This window comes from Cygnus olor, chromosome 5, assembly GCF_009769625.2.
Source record: "Cygnus olor isolate bCygOlo1 chromosome 5, bCygOlo1.pri.v2, whole genome shotgun sequence".
NCBI lineage: Eukaryota > Metazoa > Chordata > Aves > Anseriformes > Anatidae > Cygnus > Cygnus olor.
In genome coordinates, this window is record NC_049173.1 from 62,707,322 (window position 1) to 62,729,726 (window position 22,405).

Here is a 22,405-nt window from a genome sequence, read left to right on the forward strand (position 1 = left end):
TAACAGCAACCTGAGAGGAAAGGACGTTGAAAGAGAGGGAATTGGGCATAGCAATAGGTTTTACTGGAGCTGATCACTGAAACCCAGAAGTTTACATTATGATATCTTTGCACTTACGTTCGATTAGTAATAACTAGTTAGCTATGACTGATGCTTAATATACCAAACTCAAACACTCTGTCAGTAAAGAACTATGTTTAAGTTTACATCATTAACTGATTTCTTATTGCAATATCCTTTAAACCATTCCATAATGATTCCTGCTGTGATTGTTTATGCAAGAGTTTATGGAGGCACGGAAATAAGTCTGGAGAGTTTTTTGAGACCTAGAAACCTGTCTAGTTTGGTCTTGATGGCATTTTATTTAGATTTGGAAAAAAAATGTCAAATCAATTGCAAATTACTTGAAAAGCATGTGCCTTATTTTATCATAACTATTATCATAACGTTGGTCATAAACTGAATTACAGGGATTTTATTTATTTAGTATTCAAATATTGTTTTTCCAGAGGAATAGGTATTGTATGATGAATTTCACTGACAGTCTTCCCTAGCAGTGATCCACAGCAAACTGCAGTGCAACATTTACTTGATTACTTGTACTGCTATATTCAAAATGTCTTTTTTAACTAGAATTATGTTTATTTAATATTAATATTAGGGCAACATATTGCTAGAGAAAAAAAGCATAATGAACAAACATAGTACAATTAGTAAATGAAGTGAACGTGTGCCCTGTGTTTACCTTCAGTTTTGTTTACTTGCAGATTTGTAAAATTTGCTGATTTATAATCAGTTTCTCTGTGACTGCTGCTAATTACAAAGAATCCATAATTCCTAAGAATTACTGCTTAATATGCTAGCACGTGCTAGATAATGGTTTGAAAGTTTGTGATTCCTGGCCATTTGTTTTTTAGTACTTAATTCTTGTAAGGCTTATTGCAGTGTAGCAGTTTGCTAACTGTAGGTCTCATAGACGCAGGCAACCTCTGGGATTTAAAACACTACACACTGCTTTCATTATCTGATATATAAAAATGCCAAAACAGCTATGTACCTGGGAGTTAGCCAAATACCAAAGAAGCTGAGTGACGTACTTTGACTGAAGTTGCTCACATCATGGATTCAAATTGTTGCTATTAGTTCTGAGGCATTTTATGTTTAAAAGTGAACATCAGATGTAAGGTATTGCTAAAGGTTGCATTTAAGCTAGATTTTATGTTCTTTACTTTTGCTATAGTTTACTCACTGTGAAGTTGCTTAAGTAGCCCTATTAATTAAAATATTTTGCATTTGGCATGTTTGCTTTCTTTAATGCTGAAATTGAGAAATCTATTTTCTACACGTAAATGTAGTTTTCCTTGATTTCTTAATGTGTCCCCTTCCTATGTGATTGCAACATTTTTTCATGCAAGTTCTGAAAGGGGTAGAGGGAAGAAGGAAAACAGCATTCCCATTTTAAGGAAATGTTTAGTTAAACTTTTAATGCTTTCTGATATATTAGGAAAAAAAAATCATTCTCCAAGCTCTGTTTATGCACTTTATAGTTTAGGATCTGCTTTTCTGGAATTTTAAAAATGTGCATGGAGCAGTGACAGTGTTAAATGAAAACCTGGGATATATCCTATTCAGTTATCTCCACAGCCAGGCCTCCTACACAAGTAGGTCTTCACCAAATCTAATGGTGCAATTCACATATTTCTGAATAGAATAACTTTGAATTGGTGTAAAATACAATAATCTGACATGGATATTAAAATAACTGAGGAGTATTCAGATTTTGAGGTGAGAGGCCTGATTCTGTACACTGCCCAGCAAAATAAAAGAGCTTTAGAGAGGACAGGCAGGAATGCTGCTTTAGTAGATGTTTTTTATACTGGTGCTTTAGGCAGTATCGATCTAGAAGCAGGATCATGCTTCTGAGACATCTAGCTAAAAGTAGTTTTTAATAACTGATATGGAAATATATTGGCTTGGGACATAAATGTATATAATCATTTATTTTACTGTATGTGAGGTAATGATTCCAGTTGCCAGAGTACTATGCATTAACTACATTTATTCTGTCTTTGTGTTCATGTGAAGGATTATTAAACTATTTTCAAAAATGGGCATTAGTTATTTACGGTGTCTTTATGAAACGTTTGTGAAATCAGGCTGTGCTTTACCAGTTACTTGGAAAGTTAGCCTTAAATGACAAAATGACTTGCAGAAATTGTGTAAATAAGTAATAAGAAGTATTAATTATTATAAGTATATATAATTATATTATAATTATTATAAGTAATAAGAAATTGTGTAAATAAGTGGAAATAAGTGTAACGTCAACCTGCAGAATCAGGTATGTTCCATATATTAGAACTACTTAATCACTGGACAGAATTCACAATTACAAATCTAAATTATTTAGACACAGAACGCAAACAATATGTTCCAGGACTGGAAAGCCTGTTATTTTGATAAGAAATCTGACATCTTTTTCCGTTTCTCCCTCTAATTGCTGACCAAGACCTTAGTACCTGGCAGCAATGTGGGACAATTGGAAAGGCTTGTCAGACCTGCGGCTTCCTAGTACCTGTTTTCCAAAGAGAGCTCTAACACCAGAGTACTGTAATGTCCTAAAGGAAGATCTCCCTGTGCTCTAGATCTTCACAACCCCCTCAGTGCTTAAGTACCATCAAAGGCTACTTTTCTGAGAACTCCTGAGTTACTTGTGCCCCATAAAAGACTTTAGTCTCACTTAAGTTCCACGTTTGGAACTGACTTGTGTTCTCATACTATTTTCACAAGATCTTTGACCATCTTTTGACCTTTATCTGCCTAAAGATACTGCCTAAAGATTTTTGCCAGAAGCTTTGCCTAACGTTACTGATTACTGCCTAAAGATGTGTGCTAGAAGTTGGACGCTCTGATTATTGAGGGTGATGTGTCATCTAGAAGAATCCTGCAAGCCTTGCTTGACGCAGCAGGGACAGCAGTCTGTGCTTTCACCTCCTCCTTATTTCTTAGGCAATTTCCTTGGCTTCTGTGTTCCCAGAGAGAATGAAACAATTATAAAGAATGATTCCTTAGCATCCATTACAAAGGGACATTACACACTGTAGAGGGTGTGAGCTGGAACATCTTACCAGAAGCAAGCAGAAGCGGAAGGACTATCTGCTCTTCAACTGCTTGTAAACTACAGGCTTGTGGCTGAGTCTAGGCAATCATTATCTAATTACCCATTCTTTAAGGTCTTTGTAACAGATGCTTGCTTTCTTGGCTAGAAGTTGTCCTTGGGTGACTTGAGATCAGGGAGCTATGCTGTCCTCCTGAGCAGTAAAGCATCATATGTGAGATGTTTCTACTAGCAATCTGCCTGGGTTCTTGAATGAATTAGAAAAATAGATTAGGTCATTTGAAGCATCCACATCACAGGCAGGAAGTTTGGGAGAGTGTTCTGGACACTTCTCTTGAAGAATATGGTTAATCAACACTGACTCTTTCCTTGGACATGAATAGGCAATGCCACCTCCAGAATGTCTTCCAGACCTGCTGTTTATTCAACTGTTAAATGAGACAGGCACAATCATTTAACCACACATTTTCTAATCTTCAGAGTTGTTTGGGAGATAAAATGGTAATTATGATCACATTAATAGCTAAAGCTAGCTGATAGTAAGTAGCACTTATTTCAGAATCTGCACTAATGCCAAAATCTGCTGTCTTTCAGTACAGCATCCCAAGCCATTGCCTTCACATCAATATCTCTTAAGTATGAACATAAGGCTGACTTGACATCAAGATTTCAACTTCTGTATTGAATTCAACTTCATTATTGAATTTTATTTTTTTTAATGCCCAGAGACTATTTATTTGCTGATCAGAGAAATACCTTGATTAATAGAGGAACAAATAGGAGGCAAATGTATTGGGCTAAGTAGACTTAATTTGCCACGTGATACGCAGAAAAGTCAATTTCCCTTTCCTTGGCCTTATTGTCTGTGTTTCCTGGATGGAGCTGGGTTCCTCTGGCAGCTCAATCTATTTGACAGCTGTTTCAGCACAGCACTTCCAAGCTGGCGGCTTCTTTGGCTTTGTTGATACTGTAGTAATTGTATAATGAAGGATTTGTATTTTTGTCTCCTTCGTGAAGCAATTTTCAAGTACAATCTGAACATCGTAGTTGTTTCCTCTGTTTCTGAGCACTTTTTGAGTGGTCAGAAACAGTACTTACACTTTTAAGTGCTTGTCAAATGTTTATCACAGGTCCTTCACAACTTATGCTATTGACATCTTGGGAAGAAGTATGCATTAAGAAAGTAAAAGTACGGAAGAATGCACACAAAGCTAGATTTGTGTTAAAACTGTTAGTAACTTTTTAAAGAAAAAGTTACTAATCATACTGACCAAAGTTACTGACCATAAAATGGAGATATGCATGTGCAGCAATGCAACTTAAGAAATGACATTTCCTGATCTGAGAAACATTCTGTGAAATTCATGTTCGCTGGACTTGGTAGAAATGATAGTATACTGCATTCCTCCCTGGCTAGTAACCAGAGAAAGCTGGTCAATTTGATACCACTGCTCAAAAGTCTGTTACAGGGGACATAAACCACTCCAAAGCAATGAAGCACTGCTGTCATTTTACTCATACGCTACAGCTGCAAATGTTATATTCTTAAAACTTTTTTGTAAAAATGTAAATGTGCATAACAAAGTTGTTTTTCTGTTGACTTCTGTTGTATTTTAGTTTCTTTCCTTCTTTATGGTTTATCAGATTTAGGCCAAAGGACTATTCACAGATTTGTTTCCGTAGGTTGATGTCCAGGATATAGTTTAATCCTTTAAATTCATAATGTGAATGCTTCTGATGTGAAATTTGGAGAAATACACACACACAAACTACATGTCCCAAGTATAATTAAAACCGTGGCTATACTGAAGTCAGAGCGGAAAAAAAAAAATCATCATTCATGATGCAAAGATTGTAACTTAGAAACTGGATTTTAAAGCTGAAGTTGAATATATTTTGAAGAATAAAATACCTAAAGAAATGGATGATGAGCGTGATTAGCATTAGAAACATGTTGGTATCACATCAGTGATATACGGCAAGCCTATGTATACCTGGGTGAAGATTGGTAATTACTGATAAGGAAGCAGCACCAGGGCATACTTTAAATTGCATTGTATGAATGTTTTTTGGGTAAGATCCTAAACAAATTAACCTAATGTTTTGCTTTAGTGGTAAGAATGCTACTTTTGAAGAAATTAATCTAAATAATGTGTACTGAATATTGTATAAAGTCAGTAGTGAGAATATATTTGCTGCTCACTATGAAACAAGGAGGTACCCAGGACTTTCTGGAAATTGTATCACCATAATGCATTTCGAGTTGCATAACCAGAAAGTGATAACCTCAGTCACAGGTTGCTTTTCAAAATCTTGAGGCACATGCTCAATTTTCAAGCTCAAAAGTATCTTCCTGCTTTTATTAATCACTCTAAGATACTTGAAAGGGTCTATACAAATGCAAAGATCTTCTGATTTTCTCCTTTCTTAAAATTATTTTCCCTGTTTCACATATGGAATCTTCTGTTTGTCTGAAGAATTGTTCCTGTTGTTATAATGATGTGATAAGAACATCTCAAAAATGTTTTAGTGCTAGAGAACCTGTTGTGAATGACATAAATAGTCACAAATTTAGCTGATATATAGTTCTTAAAATCAAAGCCAGCTGTGCAGATGTGTTGACTATATAGTGATATGCTAATAACCAGTGCAGAGGTTTTTAAATACTCACTAGCTGATTTTGAGACAGGGTTATAATAAGACTGGAATTAATTTAGAGCTCTTCAGGCCTTTCACTGAATCCTTCCATAGACTGGGCTTAGGAGCCAAGGGTTGCACCAAATACTTTGGATTTAGAACCACCCTTACATCAATGGAATTTGTTCACAATTTAGGCATGTATGATGCACTGTCTGAGCTCAGTCATCTGTGAGAACAATGGAAGACAATGGACATTATGCTGCCAGAACCTATCTTACGTTTGTCAGGACAGGCTTAGGTTTCTGTTCCCATTGCTGTTAGTTTTGGAATATATGCAATAAAGATGGCAGTGCCAAACAAAATTTGTACTATGAAAACCAGGGATATGAATGACAGCAAAGCTGTTAAAATGCATGTAGCAAAATTAGGAGCTTGGCAAATGCTAGAAAAAGAAAAGGCTGATGACAGCAAGATTTTTTAAGACTCAAACTTACTCAAACATCTATTTTTTCCTTCATAGTAATTCTGTATTGTAGTCATTCCTAATCAAAAACTGAATCCATGCTATGAATGGTTTGAGTCACTTTTTGAAGAACAACCAGAATTGTTGCCTAAATAGTAACTGAATATTACAATAAGTTCAATACTCCTATAGCACTTGAAAATGCCTGTAAAGTTAAGTGTCATGCAAATCCTTAATGTCTTGCAAGGAATGTTAAGTCATTCCTAGGGTGGTCTTTCCTTGTTTTTAAATGATACAAAAAACGTAGCTTAATTGCCTCTGGCAAATTTATTTGTGTATGTGAATGCATTTCCATTTTTCAAGCAGAAAATTTTGGCAACAATAGATGAGTGCAAAAACACTCTGTGAACCTTTCATCGTGCAATCCATGTATAAGTACTCGTAAAATATTTATGGAATGTAAATGCATAACTAAGAAGGTAATACTTTGTCTAGCCATTAATTTAATATGACAATAATGTCTGTTGTAAGAAGATAGGATCCATTAATGTTCTCATGGATTACAAAGGATTTCTCTCTGTCTCTTTATCACTCTGTGGTTTCCAACTTTTGCTGACAATTATAGATATTTCTTTCACAGGTAGAAATTTTGAAAAATTTCATCATTAATATAACTGACACAGTATTCAATCATGAACTTGTGTAATTCATATATGTCTGTCTCAGAATGTTATGTATCTGCTGTTGAATGTTTGATAGCTTGGTTTTGATTCAGTTTTATTCATAATCAAAAATCCAAAAATGAGTCAACAGCAGCAATTAATATATTTGAAATAGCTTATTTGCCAATATGCATGCTGAAAATGTGCTTTTATGCTCAGACCCTTAAAATAACTACTGTTTTTTCATTGAAATAAAAAGCTTAACAGATTTTTGTAAAAGTAAATAAGGTGTTTCATAATACTCCCATAACAGACACCTGAAGAATTATCATCATCATTTGATGACTCAGACAATATAATATACAGAGTTCAAATCACACCTTCTAGACTAGCAAGTAAATTATAGCTCAAAATATATTTTTCTTATATAATTAATGTATATGATACAGAAACCCTCACTGGGCATGAAGAAATTTCAAGACCAAGAAAGAACTAGCAATAACATCTGCATGAATTTCAAATTAAATATATTTTAGTTTGATTTATTCAAACAAGAAGTTACAAATCAAAACTATTCCTATGACCAACATATGCTACAACAGCTCTGCTGTGTCGAACCTTGTTCCCCTTATCTGTTCCAGGATTGGACAGAAAGAACCAGACTCCTTTCTGCAGTTCTCTTAACACATGGATTATTTTGTCCTGCTCTCAAGATTGCCTGATCGTTCTCAACCAGCTGTGATGATCAAGCAAGGTTAGTTGTTCTGAAGGCCTTTCCTGAAAAGGGCAACTGATGTCAGTTCACAAAAACTATGGATTTAAAAAAAAATTAGGAATTAGCTTTAAAATCTCGTATTGCTAACATTTTTCATGACAGAATATTGAAGTGTTTTAAATTGGTCAGTAGTTTAAAAAATGTTAACAATGCCTTTGGCAACATAAATGCAAGGCTCTCATAGAGAAATGATGTCTGTACCTCTCCTGAGAACTTGCAGAAGAATAGGAAAGGAATTTGGCATCTTTTATAGAGACAAGTTATTTTTCCTATTTACAGTACTAAATGCAAAATGATTCATTCTTTTTTTTTTTTCTTTGTGAGAGCCTTTGAGATCATCTTTAAATAATTCTAGGGTCAAGTATGTATGTTTATGGCAGCTGTCATAAATATTTGTTGTGAGTCTTAACTTAGTTGATGGACATATCATATTTGACTGTCCCATGCAGATGCTTAAAATTAAGTAATTCTAGATGTTATAAAATAGCCATTAATGAAGAAGTAAATTTATTAGCTGTATTGCTTCCAAGTATAGACTGTTTGCATTGTCAAGAGAGTAAGACAGTTCTCAAAAAAAAAAAAAAAAAAAAAAATCAAAATGTACAGTCCTGAATGTGTTGTGACAATATCCAATTTAATCTTAAGTAGCCTTATTTTGATAAAATGTTCATGAAGATGGAACGTTGGCTTCATATTTCTGTCTGAATAAGGGTATTTGGGGCATTATTAAGCCCAGTTTTATTGTATATATTGAGATCCAGGTTCATGGCATTAAAATCAAATGTGATTGCTATTTCTGCCCTATGTATTTGTAGACTACAATGGACAAGATTTAGTAGGGGAGTGAAGACTACTTTTCAAGGTCTGTTCATTTTCCTGATTATCATTTCTAAGAGAGTCTTGTACTCATTTTCAGAAAAGCATATCCACCCTTTCTTGTGTTGGCCTAGGTGACTTGAGTATCAAATGTACTTTGACCATAGGATACAAAAAAGATCTGAACTGTACAAATTAAATTCTTCCTGTCTCAAGATTTTGCTATTCTTAGTTTCTTACAACATTCCACATTTCACTTTAACAGGTGTAGCATTGTTACAAAGCCACAACAAAGACTGCCTAAAACTTTTTGTTTCATTAATAATTTCTTTTTTTATTGTTTGTTTGTTGTTTGTTTGTTACCTAATATTTAAATTTGCAATGGCAAAATGGAAAGGCAGTATATGAAATAGTGGTATTTTGTAGCTTCTGTTGGTATGCTGGCATATTTATTATATAGCATCAATGTTATTTCATAGCAGCTTCTAATATTTTGTTTCCACATGTTCTTGGTTATGCCACCTGTTGTAGGAGTGGCCTGTCACTTTGCCTGGCTTGTGACCTTTTCTCCATTCATTTTCTTTAGCTAAAATAGTACCTTTCAAGTCTCCTGAGGCTAATATTGACCACTTATTTCTCCCAGTAGTAACAGTCAAATTCCCCAAACTTACTAGATATTAAACAATGGTTTTTATTATTATTATTATTTGACAAATATTGAGATTAATTGATAATACTCTTATTCTTATATGTAAACAGTTACTTACTGGAGAAAGCTGTACAACACAAGTCATGAAATGCAGGCTAAAGAAATTAAAGTAACGGATTTGAATCTTACAGTGGTACGCCCATTCCTACTTGTTAAATGGTAACAGCACTGCCGTTTGCCAGTAATAAGTCGTCCATCTGCCAGGAGTGGCTCCATTATCTCCCTGTACTTTCCCGTTTTCCAAGGGGATGAAGATGCCACCTTAATTCAGTCTGTCTCTTATTTTAGCACAACAGTTTTCTTTCTTTTTTTGTAGTCTGCTGTCCCTAGGCAGCATGAAACGTGCAGATGCTGGGTGTGTTACCGTTGGAGCCAAAAAAAAAAAAACACACCATAAAACTACAGGATCATAGTACTCAGCAGCACAGTGGTTAATGTAGATTGATCATGAGTGGTATCCCAAAGGTGGACTTGGTGGAATGTCATTTCCTCTAATGAATCAGCAGTAGGGAGGGCATAAGTGCCCTTCCCTTTTAGTTCCTGTATGTTAATCTCTTCAGAGCCAGCCTGCCATTGCTCAGATGTCAGATGCTGTTTATAACTACGCTGGGAATGTAACAGAACAAAAGAGTATCATTAATTTCTCTTGAGACTTTATATGCTCATTTTAGGTTAGCTGTTTTTGCCCTGCTGCAATTGATTCAAATATTGTATCAGCAGTTTTGCAAGGTGGCTTGAAAAGTCATCCTGTGTATGAATTTGTCCAGCTGATCTTTGAATCTGTGACCAAATTGTGTTCAGTTGCAAGTATTTCCACAATGCAGGTATTCCATGTCTCAGTAAGTATCCTTGTCTTTTCTTGAACCTGCTGCTTTTAATGGCACCCAATTTCAGCATCGGAGAAGTGAGAAGCACACATTTTTCTGCTGTGTCAATCAACTATGCCTGCATTGCTCTAGTCTTTTGGCAAGGATTTTTATCTCCTGTGAAGCTGTCTAAAACTGTCAGATCACTTCATGCAGGCCACTGTACACCATTAAATATATCAGGAGTGACATTTTCCCAAGTGCAGAGGTCAACACAGCACTTGTCCATTGCTTAAATTTTACTGACACCATAATTTAAGGCCTTCAATCAAATTTTCTTAACTTTAGATGACTGAAAAACCACAAACTTGATTTATTTCAGTAATTGTTTGTTCAGTAATATGTATATTTGGGAAAAAATATATATAAATGCTTTTTTGCTTTGATTACTTCGTTAACTGAAAAAGAGCTATTTGATTTTGCCTTGTTGATTCCTTTCTCTGATTTTTGTACTTTTAAACGGTATTGCACCCAAGATGTGAATAGAAATAAACTGCAAAAGCACTGGAATTGCACCTGCTTGTAAAGGGCTCAGACTGAGCCTAAGGGGGGGGACACAGGGGTACTGAGTAGAGGGAAGTGAATGACTTCCTTCCACTGTAAGCACTTCCTGGTTCCTAGAGAATATTCCTGTCTCTAATAACCTCCTGCGTTACTGCCTTGGGAATGTGGTAGCAGTTACGCTGTCTCAATCACTCAGGAGAGCAGCTGAAACTCCATCCAATGCCTGCCTCACTGCTTTGCCCAGCTCATCAGTAAAGGAGGGAAAGAAGCTTCCGTGCGACACTTTTCAATGCCACATTACTTGAGCCACTTTGGTTTTGAGGAATTTCTTAATAGCTGGACTTCATAACTTGAAGTTTTGGATATATTTTTCTATCCATACATAAAAAAAAAAAAAAAAGATTATGCAGGAAAATACTGAAGTTGCAATTTAATGTACCTATGTAATAGTTGATACAGCTTCTAAAAATTCTTCATTTGTATAGATTTCATCTAATTTTCTAGTGTGAAGTTTTAAAAAATCCTGCCTCTTTATTACCAGAAATGTGGTTCCTAACATTACTTCCTGTTCTTATCAGTATATATACAGAACAATAGAGTCTTGGCGTAGTTTAGCATTCTATGAAAACTAATATACTTTTGCCAAAATAGAGGAAATATCTGTCTATTGTTCCGTTACTGCAGGTGGAGTAAGCAGATCTTTTGGGAGTCACTTATTGCTGTAAGGAAGTTATTACAGAATGGCATTATAGCAGAGACTACAGGAATATTTACTGAAAGTTCACTGTAACTTGAAAGCTGGTCAGCTCACTTAAAATGTTTATATATCCTGTTCCAATGCACATCAAACAGTGTTGAAGAAAGGAAGTTATTTCACATCAAATGTTTTTTTATTAATCACAAAGTTTAAACATAACAAGTTAGATAATTAAAATCAGTCTGTTTAGATTTCTTTTCTAGACAATACCGTGGTCCTCTCCAATGAAAAGTTTTGTACAAATTCACCAGCGCTAAGAGAAATGTTATCATCGGTCCCACAATAACCAAAAGGTACACATGCAATACTGGTTTGATTTGAGTGACTGCGATTCCAGCAGCTGGGTACTTGTTGAGAAAATAAAACATACAAATATGGTACCACCTGATTCTTGTTTGTCTTCATGCTTGAGTCGTGCAACCCTACAGAGAAGTTCTAGTAATTCTTTTTTTACTCGCTTTTCAGTTACAATTGTATACACATTTTAATCATCCCAAATAAGAGCTCCAGTAAGCAATTTATTTCTGTTAAGCACTTTTAGTTTTCTACCTTTAGTGTGAGAGCAAAAAGACCCGCTTAGAAATGTAATCGCATCTTAGCTGTAATTAAGACACAGTGATATTTTCTAGTATTATTTATAATAGTGCTTGTCATTTGACTGTTATACTATTTCAGAGGCTTCCTGTACTTTTTTTTCCAAAACATAAGAGGATATCCAGTCTGCTACATCTGATTAACAGTGGCTGTTGTTTTGCTCATACCAGCCTTTTTTTTTTTTTAATGTTAGTTACTTAAGCTTATAACCTTTGTTAGCATAGACCCTGTATGAAAACATAATTGCAGATTTGGAAGCCCAACACATTGTACGCTTTGTGATTCTGATAAAAGGGCAAGGGCTAAAAATACAGCTTTAAAACCTGCTTCTAGTGATTTCAGAATAAGTAGCTCTAAACTCTTTAAAGTCTCCTGAAGCAAGATATACAATTTGTGTGCTCGCTGTCTGCACAAGATCGTGTTTACTTCTGACTGCATGGATAATTTACATTTGTATCCTGCCTTCACGTGTATAAAGTTTGGCTTCTGTTTTGTTTCAGTGCCCTGGTCAGCAGCTCCCACTTCTTCCAGTCTCCTTTTTAGCTCCGGTACTGCCCACTTCCCTTCTTTAGCTGGAGTTTTCTCCATCCTTTCGCCTTCTGCTCTCACAAAAACCCTCGTTTTGAAAAGAAAATAACCATGGTTAGTGATATTAAAACTGGAGAGGAAAAAAAAAAGTCGAATACTAACATGAACGTTACTCATCAGTCGGGGGGTGAAGAGGCATGGCCTGAGTTGGCCGTGCTGCAAAGGGAAAGAAAAAAGCAGGCGCAGACCCAGCACCTCCGCAGAGGGAACGCGTGCGACGAGAGCACTTCGCACAGGCGCCGCGGGGCGGGGGCGGGCGGAGTTCGCCCGCTCGGTGAGTCGGGGCGCGGCTGGTGCCGCCTGGCCGCCCGCAGGCCGAGCGATCGCTGCCCGAGCGCTGCCGCTCGCTGCCCCGGAGCCCGCGCCGCCGTCGGGGGAGGCAGGATGGTGAGCGGCGGGGCCGGGCCGGGCCGGGCCGGGCGGGCAGGGCCGGCACCCGCGGCACCGCCGGGCCCTGCGCCGAGCGGGGGGACGGCGGCGGGGGGGGAGGGAAGGGAGCGCGGAGCGGGGCCGTGAGTCAGCACTTGGCGGGGACGGGGCCTTGGGGCCGGGCCTGCCCCGCGCTGCGGCCTCCCCGGGCGGCCCCGGCCCCGTCCCCGGCTGCTGCTGCCCGGCGCGGGGCCGGCTGCGGCCCCACGGGATCGCGGCCGGGGCTCGCCCGGGCCTCCGGCCCCGCCGCGGGCCGCGCTGACGGCTGTGCCTTTGTGCCCGCAGTTCCGCAACCAGTACGACAACGACGTCACCGTGTGGAGCCCCCAGGTAAGCCGGCCTTCGTGCTCGGCCCGCTTCGCCGCCCGGCACCGTGCGGGGGGGGCCTCGGCAGCACCGGGCTGCCCGCGGGGCCGGCGGCAGGCCGCGGCGCCCGGAACGGGAGCCGTGGGCCCGCGGCCCTGAGCCCGGTCTGCCGGCTCCGGAGCTCAGCGGGCGCTTAGGTGACCGCAGACGCTCGTCCGGGATGTGCCAGAGAGGCGCGGAGCAGCCATCGGCATTGTTTTACAGGGAGTAGCGCGAAGGTGGTGAGTAATGGGCCTGAAAGCAGGGGGCTGAGTCTGGATCTCCAGAAGGCCAGGCTGCTGCGTCCTCACTTTCTCTTTCGTTCCATAGCTAACGTTGGGAATGCTTAGTCAGCGGCGGGAAAGAATTTTTCCTGTAATTGATCTTGCAAGGGCTTCGTTCGAGCTGTTCAGTAGAAAAGATTAACACAAGTAAAGTTAAGGCTTAGTGCTTAAGTGGGAACATGCTGACTTCTTCAAGTAAGGCGTAACAGCAGCTGTTTGTCATTTTGATCAGTCAGTTTTTACTGCCTTGGAAGCTCCCATCTCAATGACTGTACCCAAACAGTAAGCTGAGGCATTGAATCTGAAATCCTGATTTTTTTTTTTATAGAATGAATAAGCAAATCTGAATTTTATAAGTTGAAATGCTCGTGAGCATCCCTGTTAAATAAATTCTAAGTATAAAACTTATAGCACTGAGAGTTAGCACGTGCTGGAGGTTAAATGCAATATTATTTTGTAGTGCAAGTTGCATTGTGCTTTAATGGTGAAGTCTGTTCAGCTGTGGGTATCTTCAGCTTTCCACGTTGCGTAATGTTAGGGAGGCTTCATGCTGTCTGTGTGTGAGGCTGTATTACGATTTGCACTTGAATTGGTAATCCTGTTACCTCTGAATCAGTTTCATGTCAGTTTCACACCGTATATTTTTCTAAAACTTACAAAGGCTGTGCTGAGTTAAGAATAGATAGATAGCGTAGAATTTTAGAAGCAAATGCCTGACACAGCTGAGGTGGTTAATTGCCTCTTCTTTTGCTATGTATGCTTCAAGATAAGAAACTTATGGAAAATAGGAGTCTTTTCTACATTTGGTAAAGCTAAAGACTTGTTTTAAATACAGCAATGTGGCTTGTTATTTATAAAGCTACTATATCACTGGTTTGTGGGTTTGTATTACTGCTGAAAAATTTCATCGCGTGGTACTATTTTTTGAAAGATAAATTTTCAAATACATTGAAACAGCGTTTTTGGTGCTTTTCACCCTACACGAATATAATCTTGAATGTACTTTAGTTAATACCATGATAGCTGTAGATGGCTTTGAACTGCTTTGAGAAATACATTTGTTTATCTCAAAGGATGATGAAAGCTTTGAGGAGATTTAACATATAAGAATGTGCCAGTGATATGAGCAGCAACTTTTGGTTAAGGAGATGTGCATCTGAAAACGTTCAGTGCAGATACTGACTGTTACCTTCAAACTTCAGTGCATGCTGCAAATAACATGCAGCTAAATTGTCTATGTCCAGCTCACACAGACACGCACATGTGCATAAGCGTGTGCACGTTCCATACGTTCAATACATTCCATGTGTACCTTGTGTATTCCTTAGAACAGTCTGTATTACTCTTTTCACTCTTCACTTTTGTTTGTGGTTTCAAGTTTGTTTGGTAGTGATAAGTCCTAAATGTTGCACAAATGAAACTGTCACAGGCCGTTCCCTGCAACCCGTGATGTCGGTACCTCCCTCCTCTCACCACTTACAAAGGCACCTTTGGGAGCTGAAGATGGTGACAATGGGAGGGGAAGCCAGGCTGCCCGTTTCTCCCGGGCACTGCCACATCTCTTGCGTAGGACACAGGCTAAGAAACACCTAATGCTTTTGAGCTTTGTTTCTGCAGTAAATGTAATATTGACAACTCTCTTAATGCAGGCAAGTTGCTTCTTTACATAGTGAAGGTCCGCTCTGCTTGTTTGCGTTCTGTTGCTGTGCTGGTATCTTAAGAATTGCGTTGCTTTTAAAATTCCTCAGTGGCTATGGAGAAGAATTTTAGATTTGGTATTCCTTTTCCTTCTGGTCATGCACATTTATAAGCTACAGCATCTTTTTGCATCTCTGGTCACCTCCGTGAATGTTATCTTTTCTAGTCTTCACTTCTAGACTGTTTTTTTTAATTTCCTAACTATCAAGTATTTTTTAGAGTTTAAAAACAGTGTCGAGGCTGTTACTAATGTCTTTTTAGTATCTGAAAAGTTAAAAGTCAGAATTCTGTATCCATAATTGGAAACCTACATCTACCTCTCATCCCTCTTAATGATTGTCTTTCCTGACAGGTCCTGTATCAGAGACTTTATTTTTTCATCTCTTACTTTAAAATTACTTTCAATAGACTTGTACAGTTTTTAGGCTTTTAGTAGCTATCATGAAATCATCAACAACACTCATTTCTACTTTCTTCATAAATTGTCTTGAAAATATGAACAGCACTTTGATAAAAGCAGTTTAAAATCACTGCTCCACACATTCCTGCAGGTGGCTGGGTCACAGAGGCTGTTATATGATACCATAATAATTCTGGGCATTGTTAGTAGAGGAGCAAAGAATAATCATGTTTCATATGGGGGAATGTTTTCTAATACTGTTTTAAAGGGAAGGGGATACAAGATTAAAGGCTAGGCAGTGCTTCGTGGCTTTCTAGCCTTGCAAGTCATTCTTGACAGTTGATAAGTATCTGTTGGATGGGTCACCATGTTTCTACACCGCTCTTGGACATGAAATACCTATATGTAGGATATGCTAAGCATCTAGGAGACCTTGTATTTCTCTAAATAAATAAATCAGAAACCTTTTACAAACCATATGTATATATATAATGGAACTGATAAATGGAACTAATACGAGGTGATTTTCTTTGCATTATCACCAGCACATTCCTGTTGTAACAGCTCCAGCAGTGTGCTGTATTTTAATACATCGGAACTGATAGGAGATAACTGTGTGCTGCGTTTGGTAATTCCAGTTCTTGCATAGCAGCAGTGACCATGCTGATCATTTGAAATAGGCTGGCCAACTAGAGTGCGGGAAATTAGCTGCTTTGCACTCCATGGTAGTACTGAAAGGATGTCGTCGTATTTTCCCACAAAGCTGCAGGCTGACTCTGCAGAACTTGGGGGGAATTAATTGTCTTTGAGACCTCTACTCCTCTTTCAGGCTTTACTTCAGTTGACTAATAACTTGTTCAGAAGTTATTGGGGAATGGATGGTGAGACACAACAATTGCATAAGACTCGTTTCTTCAGGAAACTCGATTAAAAGTTACACGTCCAACTTCAGCTGGAAGTTCCATCTTTGAATCGCATTGTCTTCAGTGGAATCAGTATCTAACACAATGACAAAAGTTTTGTGATTCTCACAACATCAGACTTGTTCACCCTTTCAATTTTTTTTTGTATGTTTCTTTATATGCAATAGTGAGTGTCTCAGAGACAGCCAGATTTCTGTGGGTTAGTGGTGAAGAGTTTGCGAAAGATAAGAGGAAATACGTTGCTTGTAGACTTAAACTGTTATGCAGTCAGCGTACCTGTTGGGGTGGGGGGAATCAAAGGTCTGTAAATCGAAAAAACATTGAAAGTTGATATAGAGGATTAATTTTAGAATGATTACCTTTGATTTTGTTCTGTAGGGGCGAATTCATCAAATAGAATATGCCATGGAAGCCGTGAAACAAGGCTCAGCTACTGTGGGGCTGAAATCAAAAACGCATGCTGTCCTGGTAGCTTTAAAGGTAAGTTTAAAACTTTGTTTTGCGGATGGCAATGTTAGTACAGAAGTTCTGGTTTGTCAAATTAGTTTAGCACAGTCTGAACTTCTTTTTGCTTATGTAACATAAACATAATCCCAGTTTCCTTTTGCTTTAGTACCAGTATAGAAACATATTTTCAGTGCCTATGTTAAGCAGATTTTCACAAAATTGTGAATGGAGTGAAAAATTTTCCCTTTAAAAGATAAGCACTCCTCTATTTTTTTGTTAGTTATTAAGTAGTAAAACTACTCATTTTCTTTAAAATGTGAGCAAGTGTCTGTTCTTTCTTCCTCTTAGTCTCCTACTGAAATGGAGCTAATTTTTTTTTTTTTGGTCTTCTATTGCAAGTTTATAGGTTGTGGGTTTATTTTTGTTGTTGTTTTTTTGACAATTTCATGATTATATTCAGTTCTTGCAGTAAATGTTAGCAGATTTCTCCACAGTGCTTGGCAAACTGGTCAGTCTGCCACGTAGCTTTCTCCTTTTATGTGTAGAGAGCACAGTCTGAGCTGGCAGCTCATCAGAAAAAAATCCTGTACGTTGACAACCATATCGGTATCTCCATTGCTGGACTTACTGCTGATGCAAGACTCTTGTGGTGAGTGTCTTAGTTGTTGACATACACAGTTCTGCAATAATAAGTGAAAGTTCATTTGTAGACTATTGCGAATGAAATTTTATGGTCAGCTAAGGATTAGTCTCGCTCTGTTGTACTATGCCAAAGACCTCAGTATGAAATTCTGGCAGATTTTTAAGTTGTTGGCAGAAATCTTATTTGTTTGGCACTAAATTTTGCTCTTTGGTTTTGTTACTAGTAAGACAGTCCTGTCTGGTTTCCTCAGTGTGATGGGGTTTCCAAGCCGTCTGAGAAAGTGCATCACCTATATCCCTTTAGTAGCTGCTGCTGTGTACATACACTTAAAGTTATTAAAAGCATACAATGCCTTGTGTGTCAGCTAGAGGGGTTTGCCTTTTACCTGTAGGCCACATAATTTCATCAAATGAGGTAAATACACACTGAAAGAGGTTTGATAGGAAAAGACAAAGAAGGCATTGGAAGAATTACTGAAATAAAATTTAATTGCTGTAATGTTACAAAGAAATGTTACCATTTAACTATTTTTTTCCAGACAACCCATCTGTAGCCTGTGTGAACTTCCACCTTCCCTTTTGTATGACTGAAGTACTAATACTCCTTAAAGCCTGTGGTCAGCTTTCTAAATAACAGTTATAGGTCAGATGAAATGAAATTATGTAATGCCTCTGACCCTTTTTCTCAACAAGTCAAGCTGAAACAAAAATACACTTACTTTAACAGGCAAATATTGAGAAACTCATTGTGACTTTAATCTGTGCATTGATTTTATTTTTTTTTCTCCTAGCAATTTCATGCGTCAGGAGTGTCTGGATTCTAGATTTGTGTTCGATAGACCTCTTCCAGTTTCTCGATTAGTGTCACTAATCGGAAGCAGTATCCTTTTTTTCTTTTAACACTCGTTCACCTTCTAAGTTTTTTTTACGTTTGTTCTCAAAATTAGTTTTATATATCACAACTTAAAAGTTGTACTAAAATGAAAAAGTTAATTCAAAGTTAAATTTTTCCTTATTTAAGATGTTTGTATAGTCTCTCATGGAATATGCTGGAACATACACTGAGATAGTACAAAAGTGGTAAAGTGCTGTGCAGCATTTAACTTAGCACTGTTTTTGTTACATAGTACCAGGCCTTTGGAGGTGGGGGAGGAAATATGACTGTATGGTTTAAAATATGATTATTTACTGAATTGTATGTGCTCGCTTAAATCACCACAAGAAAAAAATATATGTTGTCGGTGCACGGAGCACAGTGGAGGCCTTGTATTCTGTTATCAGGTGCCTAGAAAAAGTTAAAGGTGTAAGAAAGTAAGTGAGGCTGTACAGCATTAAGTGAGCTGTTTGTGATGCTTGGCTGAACACACCACTCAGTTCTTCTGGGAAAGCTAACTGCTAGATGTTCTTCGGGTGAGAAAAAGAGAGAGGGCATTGGTATTCCAGATGAGTCTTGAGATCTATTTCTTCAAACATAGCCTTTGATACTACAAGAGGCTTTACAAAAACTACACTGCAATTTTGGTGCATCTCTGCTTCTTTCTTAAGAAAATGTTTTTGGTACATGTTCCTTTGAGATTGTTTCCTTAGCTTTCTTAAGAAACGCAGATACCAACGCAGCGTTACGGCAGAAGACCATATGGCGTAGGACTGCTTATTGCAGGTTATGATGTAAGTAAGCCATGCTAGATGCTATCGGTCTAGAATAAAGCATGTTTAATGCAATTCTAGACAACAAGTACATGTTAAAGAGGAAAAGATTAAAGGAAGAGGCAGATCGATCAATTCTCTGAAAAAGGAAATCATTTTCTGTGTCATACCTTGAAGCATAACTTTTATAAAAAGTGGATGTGAAAATCATCAGTGGCCTCTATCTTGTTTAGAAACAACAGTTTGCTTAATGGAGCACACAATGAATCTCTGCCCTGAAGATTTTTGACATGAAGAAGGTTGAAGGAAATTGTCAGCTTGCCTGAAATCTGCTGTATAACTAACCTTGCCATTGTGCAGATAAGACAGTGTGTGTGTAAAATACCATTTGCAAGCCATGAAGTAGGAAGCGTACTGTTATCATAAGCATGGTACAGTTTATGGAGCAGAGAAGGAAATGTTTTTGGTGCCAGCTATATTCTCTGTGTAAAAAATACATTTTAATGAAAAAGTGTAAACAAGGGTTTCTGTGGAACACTACATTTTTTATTTTTTAGAATAGCTTTGAAAGAACTGGATAAGAACAGTGGTGTGATAAGCAGTATCGAATTACTCTGTGCATACCTATAAGCTAATGTATCATGAGACAAAACTGTGTTAGAAAATATCATGTGTTCTAGCAACAGACTTGCTACGAGTTTATACATTTGTTTAATGGTTTGTGTTTTTTCTTCCTTTTAGGATATGGGTCCTCACATCTTCCAAACTTGTCCCTCTGCAAACTATTTTGACTGTAAAGCAATGTCCATTGGTGCTCGTTCACAGTCAGCACGAACTTACTTGGAGAGACACATGACTGAATTTACTGACTGTGAGTAAAGAAACCCTAGCTATCTAGTGGTCTTTATCAGTTACATAGTTTTTCTGCTACTGCTTCATTGGATGGATTTAGTAAAATAAAATAAATTTTGGGGGCCAAGTTTGGCACAAGTGTAAATCTGCATGAGGTCAGAACTGTGAAGAAAGTATTACAAACTTTCATGTGTAACATCTGGATGCTTGTTAGATCTAATGAAAAGGGAAGTTGTGCTCAGAAAAGCAGAGCAAAAAGTAAGAGGCCTCTGTCCTGTTTAACCCAGGGAAAGTTTTCTTTCTATATCAGAGCAGGCATAGTATGTCAGAGCAAATACTTTGATGGTACATTCTAAATTGTGAATTTATTTTTATAAGAAACCAATGATGTGGAGACAAAAAAGGGGGAAAGATAGCTTGATTATTGCTGCATTGGAGGCAGTGCGGTTGCCAAAACCAGATGCATTCAATTTCAGATGTACAGCTTCCAAAGGTATACCTTTTTTTAACCAACTCTGCATTCAGTACCAGAAATATCTAAGGAGAGGAGTTGCATCAACTGAGAATGGGAGTAAGGGGAAAATAAGTAGAGGTAATGCCATGTTTTGTAAATATCTTCCTGCCTTTATTTTTAAGGTAATCTAAATGAGCTAGTTAAACATGGACTGCGTGCTCTCAGAGAGACTCTTCCTGCTGAACAGGATCTGACCACCAAGGTATATGCTAGGTTTACTTAATAAGAAATTGTACTGCCATTGTTTTTGGTAATGACCATGACAAAACTGATGTAAAGTATGGCTGGGGCTGAAACTTGGAAGCCAAACACTTCGTAGATTTTTAAAGATTTTTAAAACATGGTAGTTGTTCTAGGGAGTAAATCTCCCTCCTTTTCCTTTTCTAGTACAAACTACCGAAGAAGGAGTCTCTCTCAAAATTTTCTTTCTTCCTTAAGTAGACACAAATAGCACAATGAGTTTTATTATTCCAGGGGGAAGCTTTTGTCTGTTTCACAAGTGAAAGCTGTAAAGCCGCAGAGTTGTTTGCAGAAAAATGGTTCTTATTTCTTTCAAAACTTTGCTTAACAGAATGTTTCCATTGGAATTGTTGGCAAAGACATGGAGTTTACTATCTATGATGATGATGATGTAGCACCATTCCTAGAAGGTCTTGAGGAGAGACCACAGAGAAAGGTGTGTGTTTTGAATGTAACTAAGTAGTCTGTGTTAAAAGACACTTTGTGATGTTTTTATGTTTGACATTTAACTCTACTAGAGTTTTAGGAATGTGATTTTTAAAATTAGAAGTTAGTACCTGAAAACTGGAGACACCATATAATCTTAGCTGAAGACTAAGACAAGTATTAAATCGATTTATGCTGAATTGTTGGCAGGCATTTTCCAGTGAAATTTCCTTTCCTCATCTGTGATCAAGTACCGTTTTGCACTTTCTTGTAACAGAAGTGGCTACGTGTGTTTCTCATGCATATAGCAAAGAGTATCCTCAGACTTCTAATGATCTGTATTACCAGCTCTGTCCTTCTCCATGCTTAATTTGGATAATCCTTTAATATGTATTTTTTCTCTATTTAAGCCTGCTGCACCTGCTGATGAACCTGCGGAAAAGTCAGAGGAGCCCATGGAGCACTAATTCATGGAAGAGTTCCTCTATGATAACATATGTGTAATTATACAGGAACATTTATGTATTTGGTGGTAACTTTATCCTCACTGATATGTGTCTAATGCTGATGCACTGTGAGGATTACTCTTAACAAAAAAAAAAGGCAAAACAATGCACCTATCCTTAAAAAGTTGTCGGGAGTTCAAAACTGGGTGTATTTTCTTTGATGAGAAAGGTGTAACCGTTTTCTAAATAGTACATGATACTGTTTTTTAATGAAAAGCATACTGTCTTTAACTCGTAAGGACAAGTGGAAATAAATAACTTTCTTGGAATCTATTGCCTTTTGTTTGGTTGTTCTTTTTTTTTTATTTTTTAAAATCTGAGCAAGTGGAAGGCCCCGGTCTGGGCACTAGGTGGGGAGCAGGAAGGATGCAGTGGCCTCTGTGCTGTCATGTTGTTGCCTGTGTCTCGAGGAGCCTCCTGCAGTGACCGGTGTTACCAGAAGCATGGTGTGTGTGGGGGCAGCCCCCCTTTAAGCCGAACATCACAGGACTGGAGCCAGAGGCGGCTGTGGAAGGGGCGCCCTACCCCGGAGCCCCGCGGCTCTGAGGTGCCAACGTGGG

At 38.0% G+C, this 22,405-nt stretch overlaps 1 protein-coding gene and 1 long non-coding RNA gene across 6 annotated transcripts in view; one reads left to right on the forward strand and one right to left on the reverse strand.

Moving 5' to 3' along the window:
- The window catches only part of PSMA1 (proteasome 20S subunit alpha 1), a 30,685-nt gene extending 8,567 nt beyond the window's left edge, over positions 1-22,118 (forward strand). For 2 of the 5 annotated variants that reach the window (XM_040559631.1, XM_040559630.1), the window contains exons 3-14: positions 7,525-7,637; positions 8,474-8,520; positions 12,405-12,546; positions 13,207-13,251; positions 16,950-17,051; positions 17,564-17,667; positions 18,452-18,540; positions 19,258-19,328; positions 20,049-20,178; positions 20,796-20,875; positions 21,245-21,349; positions 21,750-22,118. In XM_040559631.1, coding sequence (XP_040415565.1) covers positions 12,544-12,546; positions 13,207-13,251; positions 16,950-17,051; positions 17,564-17,667; positions 18,452-18,540; positions 19,258-19,328; positions 20,049-20,178; positions 20,796-20,875; positions 21,245-21,349; positions 21,750-21,806 — 786 coding nt within the window. In that variant the 5' untranslated portion in view covers positions 7,525-7,637; positions 8,474-8,520; positions 12,405-12,543 and the 3' untranslated portion in view covers positions 21,807-22,118. Of the gene's footprint in view, positions 1-7,524; positions 7,638-8,473; positions 8,521-12,404; positions 12,547-12,593; positions 12,880-13,206; positions 13,252-16,949; positions 17,052-17,563; positions 17,668-18,451; positions 18,541-19,257; positions 19,329-20,048; positions 20,179-20,795; positions 20,876-21,244; positions 21,350-21,749 lie in introns of those variants that run through there. The other 3 variants (XM_040559632.1, XM_040559634.1, XM_040559629.1) reach the window with 2 other exon arrangements.
- On the reverse strand, positions 11,765-12,706 carry LOC121071399. Its single transcript, XR_005820568.1, has 2 exons — positions 12,595-12,706; positions 11,765-12,520 (listed from the first exon to the last, which is right to left on the reverse strand). It is a non-coding gene; the product is annotated as an uncharacterized LOC121071399 (long non-coding RNA).
- Positions 22,119-22,405: the final 287 nt, after the last annotated feature.